This window comes from Rousettus aegyptiacus, unplaced genomic scaffold, assembly GCF_014176215.1.
Source record: "Rousettus aegyptiacus isolate mRouAeg1 unplaced genomic scaffold, mRouAeg1.p scaffold_m13_p_2, whole genome shotgun sequence".
Taxonomy (NCBI): domain Eukaryota; kingdom Metazoa; phylum Chordata; class Mammalia; order Chiroptera; family Pteropodidae; genus Rousettus; species Rousettus aegyptiacus.
In genome coordinates, this window is record NW_023416295.1 from 109816434 (window position 1) to 109829779 (window position 13346).

Here is a 13346-nt window from a genome sequence, read left to right on the forward strand (position 1 = left end):
GGCTTCTTGTTCATAATTGGGAAGATCTTTAGCCTTGTTGAAAACAAGTAAGTTTGTGTGTATGTCTGCTCCCTCTTTCATCATTTAATTATTTGAGCTCTTGTTTTTCAGCAAGTTCTCATTATCCTTCCTTATTTTGTAGTACAATAGTACAACTCGGTTACTGACATTTCATCTAATTGCCAAGTAACAGATTGTAATGGATTAAAGACTTCACAATACAAACATTTGGCTGGCTCAAAGCGAGGTAGGAGTAAGACAGAAGGTAGAAACATTTAATTGGAAGAATCCACACACAAGGTAATAAAAAAAAAATTGTTCCAAAACATATGATGAACTCATCAGAAAAGATGATGTGTAAGAGATCCAAATGTATGGTTGATGGTGGACACGATGGAACAAGACATTCTCCTGAATCCATCATGTTACTTCCCACTCAAGAACCCTCTCCACTATTTTAATAATAAGAAACTACATATAGGCAAGATTATTCTTGTCTGTGTCATGTTTCTCACCTTTTTTCTTTTTGTTCCCATTCCCACTTCCACTCCTCACTTTCTGCTCTGCCAATCTGTGTTCACAAAATCCATGCTTCTACGTCACTTTGCTCTGCTTATTTAAAATTTAACTGAAAACTCCCACTCCTTTTACACCTGCACTAGTTCCTATTGAAATAGATTTCCTTGGCACTACATATATAAGAACTTACGTTTCCCAGTGATGACTTTTCTCCTAGTGGCCCATTTGAGACAGAGCGTATAATGATGCTAATGGTCAAAAACATTTTGGTCAGAGTTGGAACATGTCTCACAAGGACCTCCACCTCATTTACCACAGTAATTAAAACTATATTATTCAACTTGATCATTAACTTCTAGTCTACACTTGGCCCTAAATCATTGATGGCCATTTAAATAAATTTACCACTTAATGACACAGACAAGCCACTATTGTACATTGTATATCATACATTGAGAAATAATTTTGGAGAGAGGGGCCCGAATTTAAAATATTTTGGGGTACCATATAAGCATAAATTATACATACCATTGTACAACTGGAATAATTGGGTGCCCTCATGATATGACTCATGCGTATTTGTTGAGAAAATTTTCATCTCATTCTAATTTGTCCAACCAATTCATCTGAAAATGTTTAAGCATCTTGGATGTTCCAGGCCCAGTGCTAGGTAGGCACTGAGTATAAGAAGATAAAGGAGATGGATAATATCTTTGTACTCACTGAGTGTTAGTCAACTAAGTGGCAATGTGGCAGAGTAGAGGGAAAACAGGTTTGGGAGTTAGAGAGAACTGGGTCTAAATCTTTACTCTGTTCTCTCACCTATTTTTCGGGGAGCACTATGCCAATTACATTTTCTATTTGAAATAGGGATATGAAGAATTAGTTACCCCATAGAGCTGCTCCAAGTATTACATGAGATAATGTGAGAAAAGCATTTAGTAGAGTGCTTGACATGGTTCAGGGGTTGGGGAAGAGTGAGGAGGCATGGTGGTGTGGGGGTGGTGGAGGTGGAGGTGTCTGACTTTTATATTCCAACACTTGTCCCTGGGAAGAACAAATTTTACAAGCTGTACTTAGTGTCCTGAGTCTAGATTTAACAGTCTGATGTTTAAGGGACAAACAGTCACCAAACTACTTCATTCTATCTTATTTCTCAGGGTAGATTATTGCTTAAGGTTTCACTCTACTCCTATCTGGACCTGTCATTGGTGATCTTAGCTTTGTAAGTTTGTCCTTGATCTCTTTTCCTTTAACTTTTAGTAGGCATTCTCAGTGTCTTTTTGGCTATTCAGATTCTACTCAGTTTTAAAGACTGGCTCACTTTTTTTCAGCTCTTCCATGGAGCCTCTCTGTTCATGTCCTTTCTTCTTGCTTAAAATGTAAGATACATTTTAACTTATATTGGCTCACTTGGCTTATTTTGAAGTGTCTTTTGCTGTTTTGCATTATGAAGTTTTGCTACTACTATTGACCATTTCCCAGATGTGAATCTTTATCTTCCCTTTTACAGTACTAATGTTACAGATATTCAATATGTTTTGAATGAATGGATAAAAAGTTATATTCTATTTAATGAAGTTTTTTTAATGGAAAGAAAAATCCCTCTGCCTTCATTAAATTCCTCAGCACTCATGAGTGAATAATAACATGTTTGTGTTAATGAGTATCTAGGGCTTTGTTTCCTGGGCAGGAATTCATGCTCAGTATTTATAAAATACTAAGAAGAAACAAAAGATGCCATAGCTAGTGATACTCCGCACCTCCCATGTTGCATGCATTTACAATGTGTTATAATATTGAAAGGCAAAATATATATGTATTCAACCAGTTGCAAGTTATCAAAGATAAATGACTAAATGTTAAGATTCCTCCCTCCCCCCCCAATAGCATCAAAATTAAGAAAAACTAGTTTGCATAATTTTTTTCTTTCATTTTACATTTAAATTAAATTTAAAGCTATACTTTGTGGCTGAAAAGACTGATAAAGATTGCTTAAAGAAGATGGTATGATGAAATAGAGTGTGGGTTTCAGAGCTATATTTTAATTTTAGCTCTGGCATTGATTGTATGAACTTGGACAAAAAAATTTACCAGGCTTCAGGTCTGTTTTCCCCTCATTGTGTAGAACAGATTTAATAATGCCAATTTAAAAAAATGTTGTGAGAATTATTTTTGTTGGTACACAGTAGACTCTCACTAAATGGTAGCTTTTTTTTGTGTTCGTAGATTATGCAGCGAAGGTAAACTTTCATGAAAATGAATTTTGGGAACAAGGAAGCAGGGCTGGGAATAGAGGCCTTTGGGTGGTTATAGCTGTGAAGGGGAGGGTACTGTAGTAGGTTAGGGTATGACAGTGGAGGAACAATGGAATGTTTATCAAAGGACATTTGAAAATGTCCATGGTCTCTCCTCCCACTTAATTCTTTAGAGTTTATGTTACATTTCTAGGGAATTTGTAGTAAAAAGTAATATCAAATTTTCATTTAGAAGCTCAGTGAAGTAAGAATTTGGTTTCATCCATTTGTGCCTGAAAAATCTTTTAAACTAGAAAGGCAACCATATTATAGTCCTAGAGGGACATTTCAAGTTATTTGTTTTTTCCTGATGTCCTTAGAAACCACATCATGAAACATACAATACTTATTATGCATAACAATACAGCTATAACTGGTGATTGAAATTCTGACCAAATACTCAGAATCAAGTAAACCATAATTTAAAAAAAAATCAAATTCTGTAATAGTGAAAAGGAAAATTGTTATGTTCCAACTCCCACAAAATGGACATATATACTAAGTACACTAAAATATGTCATGGTCTTAATACATTATAAAACAATTCAATACTACTACATTCTATTCACTGTCTTATAAATCTGACTAGCCACAGATGGTCTAGGTATGATAAACTTAGATTTTATTCAGATTCTTTGAAATTTTCTTGTAACCTATTCTTATTTCCCTCTGAATACATTTCTGTGGTGCAAGCAGACTTACATCATAGCGCTAAATAAAAGTTACATCATAACTTTAAATAAAAGTTAAATTAAGCCCTAAGCTCTCTGTGTATTATGGAAACAGGATGAAAAAAGGGGTACAGAAAAGAAAAAAGAAATACTGAATAAAAAAAGAGAAAAACTATCCTTTTCATGACCATCACCAAAAACAACAATAATTTTGCTAAGCATCTATATTGCTTCTATTTTTAAAGAAACAGACTGAAAAAACAAAAAGGCACCAAACCATTTTCATTATTTGGTGCTGAGATATTTTGTTGACAGGCTTTCAGAATACTTTAGACTTAATATGTAAAATAACATAATTATTATTAACATAAACTTTAAAAGGAAGTTTGGAAACATCTCTCACAGTATATAGTAACCACCTCTTCCCATTAATTCAAAAGTATTTTTGCATGCCTAACTGATGTGTGCTGGCCTCTGTGATCAAACTTGGTTTCACAGTGGGAAACAGTAGATATGGCTCCTGCTGGGATAGAGCTTACTGGGGAAGATAGACAATGAACAAGTAAACAAATACAAATAAGATACCTACCCGGAATGCTATGAATCAACATCAGTGTCTTTGTTGCATTTCTCTAGTGTGATAGATTGTGAATGACAAGGAAAGTTCTTATTGGTATCCATGACTAAGGTTCCAGCAGTTAACCTTTTACAAGGATTTCCATTCAGGGCATCAATTTGTTGTACAAAGATTCTTGCAGGGCATGAGTTACCATCTGACTACTAAATATACTCAGCAATAGCATTAGCTCTTTCATGATCCTTAGACAAAAAAGACGTCATAAGGAATGATGACTTTAACCCATTCTAAAGAAATATCAAGTAATTGACCGTTGGAAACTAAAAAACTTTTTGCCATTTGATTGAATGTGTATTCTCCAAATGCCTTTCTGTGAAGTAAATGTTTTTCTAATTAGGCTTAAAAATGTGAAATTTTCTTGCAAAATTGATTTTCTATTAAGGCACTAAAGTAGCTCCTCTGCCCTTCTGCCTAGATACTAATTAAATGATGTCCCAACTTGTTTTAATTCAGCAATCAATTTTTTTTTCCATCTGCACTGGATTACAGAATCTCATTTAAAAATCAGTCTTTAATGAATTCTACACAAGGCAGAGGTGATAGATTTATTCTCTAATGGAGACAAAACAGTACTGGTCAAGTTATGAGACAGACTTCAGAAAAAAAAAGTATTTCTTCTTATGCTGTTTTTAGAGATAAGTACCAGAAGCCATGGGGATAAAAAAAAATAGGAACAAAATACTAAAATAAGGGTCTAAATACTTTGAGGATGTACTTGACACTGGGGTGCAGGATTGAGACAATTTCTAAAATGATCATAAATAAAATTTACAAAAAGAAAACGGGGACATAGCTATAGATTGTAGCATTCAAAATAATTAGACAAAAATATTAAATTCTAAAAATGAAGATTGGTTTCAGGTTTGATTTGTAGGTGGCATGAATATTTTTTGAATGATTAAAAGGCAGAAACTCAAAAATTCAAAATAGACAGCCCGAAACTATACATATTAGAAGCCTTTCAAAAATGGAAGATTATAAAGGATGATTTTTGAGGCCCTATACTAAAAAAGGGAAAATTAAGAAAACAGTTTTATATGTAACCATATCTCAAAACTCAAAGGATATATGTTTTTGTTTTAAAGAAACAAATGGAGAAAAGTATAGCTATTTGCAGGGTCAAATTCATTGTTCATCCGTTAGGAGGCGGAAGGAGAGAGAAGAGTCAATCATGCAACATAACAAAAACAGCAAGTGAATGTAAGCTGGTAAAGAGGCTTTGATTAGGTTCATTAGAGCTATGTTATTAAGTCAGAATGGAAACTTCACCAGAGATGTTTTCACCAGGGGCTAGAACCTAACAGAGGGAGCTGTGTGCTTGTTAGGGCTTTTTCTGGCATAGTTTTCTCTTTAACACCCCATGTTCTGAACATATGCTTAGTAAATTTCAGGTAAGGCTCCTTCCCATTTTTTTCTAAATTGCTTGCACATTTAATTAATTACTAGAATAACATCACAGTTCTTTCACTTACATAATTGTTTCAGCATCTTATGACTTTTATATTTTCAACTTTTGGCAACAAAACCTTACCCCATTCTATCAAAATCACAAGATTGGAGCTCAGTGCATTATATTTATCCCATTTAAATCTAAATCTCTACCTGAACAGATTACTATGGTTAGTGGTTCAGTTTCCAGATTCCAAAGCTATTTCTTGAATTCTTTTTTTTGTCACTTTCTTAGCATCTTTAACTCCTATGATATTAAAAATAACATTTAACACTATTAGATGAAAGCAAACTAAAATCAAGAATAGAATTGATCATGTAAAATGGTAAAACAATTTCTTTAAAAATCGCTCATGAGAACTAAAGTCAATCTGACTTCAATTTATTCATACAACAATTTCTGCAGTTAATGGGCATAGTACAAAAAGATAGAACACCTATCAGTGATAATAAGTAATTCTTCAGTTATAAACCGTAATTGGAATCTTGTTTTATTTATTATGAGAAAGTTTATACCTGGGTCTAGTCACCTAGAAATATTTTGTAAGCTAGATGTCTGTTTTATGAGGTTTCCTATGTGATGATAAAAGAAATAGTCGCTCAACTAAAAAACAAAAATTACTATTCCCAAGTGGATATCAAAGAGGAAAGGCTCTAGAGTTTAAAATGTGGTTGCAGAATTATTTTCCATTGAAACTTCCAGAGACATTTAATAAGTACAATAGAGGTGAGAAAAAAAATAAGGAAGTAGATATAGATAAAGGGGAAATGAGAGAATGACTAGGGAGATGAAAAACAAGAGAAAGAGAACACTAAGACTGGTAAATAAGAAAGAAAGTGATCTCTTGCTTATTGGGCACTTATTACATACTAGGTAGGCTCTATACTAGGAACTTTATAGTCTAGTCTTCCTAATCTGTAAGATAAGGGGTAGATAATGTTAGCCACTTTTTAGATTAAAAATCTGAATTTAGAGTTTAAGTGACTTATCCAATGTTCCCGAACTAGTAAATGGATTGATCCAAATCGAAACCAAGGAATGTTTGGTCTTAAATTAGGACTTTTCCAGAAATCAGTTCTAGCTGACAATAAGCAAGGCAAAGATTGGAGTGAAGGAGAAAAATGAGACCACACTAAACTCCCTGAAAGCAGGAGCAGGGTTTGCCCTTTTTGCTTTTTTTTTTTTTTTTAAACACTTAATACAGTTCTAGGAATATAGCAGGTACAATAGATATTTGTGTAATGAATATTTTTGACTGAGGTGGGTGACAGAAGTCTGAGGGAGAATAAGACATGGAAGAAAGAGAAGAGGGAAACTCAGGAGGTGAGAATAAAAGGTGATTCTTTTTGGTCAGTCTACTTAACTTTCTCGGTTCTAGACTCCAAACTTGTCAGCTTATTGCCAAACCTCAAACTCTGCCCAGATTTAAAGAATTCTTGAAAGAGAAAAATTGCTTGATGGCATACATTGTCTTGACTCAAGCAAAAACATTTACCAACTTTTCAGAAACCCAGTGGGGTGCAATCTTGGACTTCCAGACCACTTGATAGTTAAAAGGTAGAGGTGACTAATATGAGCCATGCAGCCTGGACAGGGGGGCATTGTGAAGCACATGCAGGTCATATTATGCTATTAACCAAAAAGCCAACCAAAAACCAGTCAATTAATACTAATTTGTTCATAAATATTTGTTATAGTCCCACTTTGCCCTCCTGCCCCAGCTCTAAGAAATTCATACAGAGCCAAACATTTCAACAAAATATAAAAATTCAATGAAACAAGCTTACTACTTTGTTAAACAATTAGAAACATAATGCTTGAATGTTTCTCTTTTTAGATGTTGATTTAATGTTGGTAAAAATTTACTCATGGGGAAGGCTGCTTATACAAATCACAAAATTGAAAAACGCAATATTATCCTTGGGTTCTTGAAAATCCACAGTAGGGCTAGGTCTATCTGAATATTCAAGCATCTAATTTTGGCTAACCTGTTTGGTTAAGTTATATATATATTCCCTCCAAAAAGAAAAGTAGAGCTTAACTCAAATAATTTTGATTCCTCTTATACAACCAAATAATAACTGTAGAGCACTAATAAAATTCAGTTTGAGAATAGCAATCACAAGCCTGTTCTGAAACCTTACTTTATTATATTGGTCACAGTAAACTGTAGGCCGAGAGGATTCCCAGGTGATGATGGGCTTAGCTGAGTTTCTCTGAAGGTTTGTGCCAGTCTCTGATCTCCCTGGTGGCCCCAAAGTGTTCATATCTTAAGGAATCCTAGGGATCTTAAATAACAAACACTATTGGCCAATCCCTTGCGTAATTATAAACTCACATCAGGATGCAAAAAAATGGCCAGAAAAGGACTAGTTCTTGGAATTCAGAGAAGCTAAGAGTTGTTTGCTTTTCTGGTATTGGCCTACTGAGACATTCACTCAGGAAAAAACGCTAATGCCAGGCAAGCATAGCATAATCAAATAGAATTGATTATTATGTAGTTTAAATGCACTAAGGATATTGGACTTCCCTTTTTAAATCACAGAAAAATCCTGGGCTAAACTATTAAAACTGGAAAAAAACAATGTTAAGAGTACTATAAAAATGCGAATTATTTAAAAAATGGATTTAATATTAGCCTTTGTGAATAGTATTTGACATTTTACCCATCATGCTCTGATATCTTCAGGAGAAACAATGAACTATTTGTGATATGCAGACATAATAAAAAAAAAAAGTAGCATTTTACTTCTTTTTAATAACTACGTACAAACAGAATGATTGTGGAAAATACAAAGAATAAGATGATATCCTACTGTCCCTTTAAAGAAGTAGGTGTGTATATGGCATTTGGTAAGCTTTTAGGAATAGATATTTTGTGTGTGTGTCCAAGGAATTGTCTATAGACCTAAGTGCATAAATCTTTCTCCTTTCTTTCAAATAACACCCAGAAGGTCTGCATACTTTTTAATGAGATTATGCAATCCCCTGACACCATTTTGCCAGCTGTCAGCAGCTAGAGGCCTACACCACTTTTTGCAAAGAGCATCTCTCAGTCAATTATTATGTGAGTAGGAACTAGCGAGTACAGTTTGTCACATTAGAAATGCTAATTCTTTTCTTACCTCTTCCTTCTCGGCACTTTGCAGATCACGCCACTCCTCAGTTACGTGACCGAAATCCACTGTGTTCATAGGGACTTTAAATTCTCCAATGATGTCATGCTTAGAGAAACGATCAAAATCATATACAGCCATCACCAGGGTTTTGCCACCCAGTTCCGAGTATGGCACCTAAATGAAATAGATGAGGGTAAAATATCTGGTCACAAAAAATGCTTAAGACATGTTACTTGTTTAGAGCATTTAATTTTGATACTTACGTTAGATAAACAGAACAGGGGGATAATTGTGCTTTTGGTATTTTCTTAAATTGACTCATTTGACTAACTGTTTGAGGCTTAAATTACTTGGCAGGAAATGGAAGCTTCCCTTAGTAATTTTTCACTTTATTGCAAAGTTCTAGAAGCTGTTAGTGTTATTAGTAATGGATCCTCCTTTTAGTCATGCTGTAAACCTTTGAAGATTAATAAAAGAATAAACCAAGCCGATTTCACTATGTAAGTAAGTTTTTCTTGTAGGGTATTTTGTTATCATTTTCAGGTTATGTTGTCAGTGTGTAACTTACTCAGGCGTATATAACTTTTTTCAAAAGTTAATATTAACTCTTTCAAACCACTTGGGTGCCATATTTTAATAGAGCAATGACTTGCTAAAAGCTATGCTAGAAGTCTTAAAGGATTTAAATGAAATTCACAAGGTGCCTTACCCACTCCCTAAAATAATTTACTGATTGACAAGAACTGACTAGAAAATTGATGTTTTGAATTTCAGGGATGCATTATAATATAGATCTTGAGGTTCATTCTTTCTTATGGCACTCTTTAGGATGAGTGGTGGCAAAAGGCCAAGAACTGACAAATTCTCCAGCTGTTCAAATATATCTGGGACAGATGCTATGGGTTGGGAGGTTTATTAGTGCATTTTTAATATTCAGGAAAAGCAGTGCAATGCAAGTGAGCTACACTTCAGTAACTGGGTAGAAATGCCTAATTAAGAAGTTGTTTAGAATTGTATTGAAGGTTTGATGAGTTTTCATACACTTCCTATTTTATTAGTGTAAATGATTGTCTTATGCTCCAACAAACATTTCTCAATCAACTCTGTATAGTAAGAAGGGAAGGATAAGGAAGATTATTTGACAATATATGTACAAGAAATTTTAGTTTTTTCCAAAGTGTTTATTTTCTATCATTTGTTATCTATTTGGAATCTACAATTAAAAACTAGACACAATGTTTTGCCATTCTAGAATGAAAAAAAAAAATTCCAAATAGCAGAATTTCAAAAAAAAGAAATAAAAAATTAGAGATAAGCTATTGAAAATCTCATCTGATTTCTGAAATCTCTTTAGATTCTTTTCATGATTGTGTTATGACAGCATTCATCAGAAACCTGGACTTGGCATCAAATAGGCCTGGGCTTTCCTGCTTTCCAGCTGAAGGGACGGGGCAAGTGAATAAATCTCAGCTTTTTCATCTCTCAAACAATGATAATACTAGTACTTACATCAGCCATTTGAGGCTGGATTAATGTATATAAGACATTTAGCACAGTATTTGCATACAGTAGGCACTTAATAAGTACTTATTGTTTGAATGATTACCAGTTCCTTCAGGTAGGAGTTTGTTTTGGGGAAAAGAAGCAGCATTTAGTTTGGGGCATGCAGAGCTGATGTTAAGTGGATTTGAACTCACCTTTAAAGCCAATCCTTTTAAAACTCTATTATACTTTCATTTTTATATCATATTGCCTATTAGCATTTCAACATGTGTACTCCACAATGTCTACTGGATAAATTCACCACTTCCGTAGAAACAGTAGCACATTTCTTAAATGCATAAAAATATTGTACTTTGGATTGATTTATGGTTTGATCAACCTTCTGAAATAAAATGGAACCTGATAAAATTTTAAAGGCAGCTTCAGAAGTTTAATAATTATACTTGTTGAAGCCACAGAAATTACTAATAAAACTATTAGCAATACACTTTTTAGAAGTAATACACTAGTAACTCAAAACAAAAACAAAGCCCTCACAATATTATCTCTAATAATTTAAGAATCTGCTTACTAAATTATGGTTAAAAACAACTGACCTAAATGAAGAGTAATACTTAGTCAAATAAAGTGGCAATATTTTTTAGTTTTATTTTCATTTTATGTTTTGTGGTATATTGACTATAGTGATTAGATCTGAATAAGCTGAGTATTTCTAGAATGTTTTTACTGTTACTGTATCATGGTATAGAAAAGTATAGATTTTAAATAGAATTACTGATAATACATTAGGGACTTTTTCTTAAAAGTTCAAAAGTTTCAGAGTGAAAAGAGACACTGATATTTTATAATATTGGAAACTAGTTTCTAGAAAATAACTCATGGCCTCAGTTTCATCCATTTCTTTCATACCAGAATGTTTGCTAACATGAAGCACATGCTTTCTTCAAGGCTGGCTGCTGAACGGGTGATTTTGGATTGGTCTACTGGCATACTCATGCACACTTTTTCAGAAATGTATTAAGTAATGCACTAAAATTTTTTCACACATTAACGATATCTACAAAAGAACTATTTTTATGCATGACTTTTAGACAAGAACTATGGAAACTTGTGTGTATGCAGAGATGCTAGAGGCCTGCAGAGCATGTATTACTGTCAAGTTATTAGATGGCCAGAAACCCTCTTTGTTATCGTTTGTCAACTGAGGTGTCTCAACAAGATGAAGAACACCAGGGAAAAGCCTAGAGCAAAGGTAAAATGCTAAAAATACAGAAAAACAATATGTTCACCTTCTTTTTATTAATAGGTTAAGAAGAAGGGTTTTAGAATGTTAAATTTGGCCCTGTGCACACAGATGTTTGTAATGAGAGTAATATTCATTTGTACCTTTTAAACAGTGTAACAGAGCTTACTTTATTCTGTGATGGCAACGGGATTTACATATTTCAGGAACTTTGAAACTTAGGAAATTATTTTTATTATTTCTTTGACTTTATTTTAGAGAGGGGAAAATGCTCAAGCCTATTGGCATACTTGAAGTTGACCTCACTTTTTACGTGTGAATATGATCTCTTACTCATAATCTAGTCTATATTTTGTTCTGAAATAGCCAAGCTGAATTGTACTTTGGCCAAATCTAAATGCAAGGCGGAATCCTCACTTAATGGAACATAAAAATTTTGAACAGAATCAGTTACAGTCACTGAACAAGTGATCACATGCATGTCTATATGTCAGGGTGAGATCAGTCTTTTAACTAAAGCAACAGAGGAAAAATTATGAGTAAGTATAAAACAATACCTTAAAAGTAAATTGCTCATTGAAGACAGGATTAAGAGTCTTTCGGTGGACTTTTGTCTCAAATTTCTTCTTTTTGTCTGGTAGCAGAAACACTTTCACATAGGGGTCAGATGTGCCTCCCATGTCTAAGGCGGGCAGCTCGGCAGCCTGGATGATCCCTACCAGCAGCTGCAATGAACAACAGAATACCGCAAACAGAAACATTGGTGGACATTTTGCAAAAGATCGATTTGTTCACAGTGCTGCATATCGTGATTTCTCTCTCTTCCCTTTTGCTTTTAATAAACATTTTTTCACTTATGAATCTAAACATAGAAGGGAAATGAAACAACCTATATAGACTTTGGAACCCAATTATGACAGATGCAGGCTCTAGAAAGCCTGATTTTAAGCACAAAAGAGGCTTTTAAAAGGTTGCTGATTAGAGTTAAATATGGAATTCATATTTTCAAAAGAGTTGCAATCAAATAACTTTCCAGTTGCTAAAAGCCCTTGTACATTATTTTTTTTCCTAGGGCATGATTTGTAAGTGGAAATAAATTGTTAAACAATCACAAGTGTGTAATTATAAAGTAGGAAATTTTTATTCTGAACCAAAGCCTCAGATCAGCTAAAAAGACATTACTTAGAAATTAGGTAGCGTTTTGAGATAAAAACAAGATCTTCAAGTTTTTATTGTATTTGACTTTTACTTGTATGCTGATTACTCTTCATTTTAATTTACAGTAAAATGTATCATATCTTACATTTTGTGTTTAAATAGACATGGAATCAAAGAAATATAGTTTCAGCTTCATATAAAGGAAGCAAAGATTATATAGATAACGTTTTTAATAGTATGTGCAACTAAGTTTCTGATTTGTTTTTCAAATATAGCAGAAATCTCTGCATTCTTTCAAGTCTGTTTTCTTGATAAATTCCTGTGTGTTGCTATGAATGAGAGCATAAGCTGACATTTTTAATATTTTTGCAAAGTAAAAGCTGAGTAGACTATTCTAGACGCCCTGCCATCAGATGTTTTGTGCTAACAGACTGCTTTAGATCTATAAGGGAAATAAAAGTAGAATCTTACTGTTGTTCAAGGCATATACTATCCAGTAAGTGCAGTCACACCGTAGCTTTTTACATCAGAGCCTGAAAATTTGAGTCTGAGACTTTTTAGTTGACAGAGTGGAAAAGCAATTCACCCCCCGCCCCCGCCCCGCCTTCCCCACCCATCCACCTATTTTCTGCAAAATTGACCCACTAGGTTTGTAAGTGCATATTGGTTAATTGACTCAGTTTTTAACCTGGACCAATATACCCTGAATGATTATGTTTTCATTTTGATGCTTCAGTATCTTTGTGATA

The 13346-nt window shown here is 33.9% G+C and overlaps 1 protein-coding gene across 4 annotated transcripts in view; it reads right to left on the reverse strand.

Annotated features, from left to right (window-relative positions):
* SYT1 (synaptotagmin 1) overlaps positions 1 to 13346 on the reverse strand; it is a 470287-nt gene that overhangs the window by 106631 nt on the left and 350310 nt on the right. For all 4 annotated transcript variants that reach the window (XM_036236723.1, XM_036236722.1, XM_036236721.1 and 1 more), the window contains 2 exons: positions 11997 to 12164; positions 8700 to 8867 (listed from right to left, as the gene is read on the reverse strand). In XM_036236723.1, the coding sequence (XP_036092616.1) occupies positions 8700 to 8867; positions 11997 to 12164 (336 nt within the window). The remainder of the gene's footprint in view (positions 1 to 8699; positions 8868 to 11996; positions 12165 to 13346) is intronic.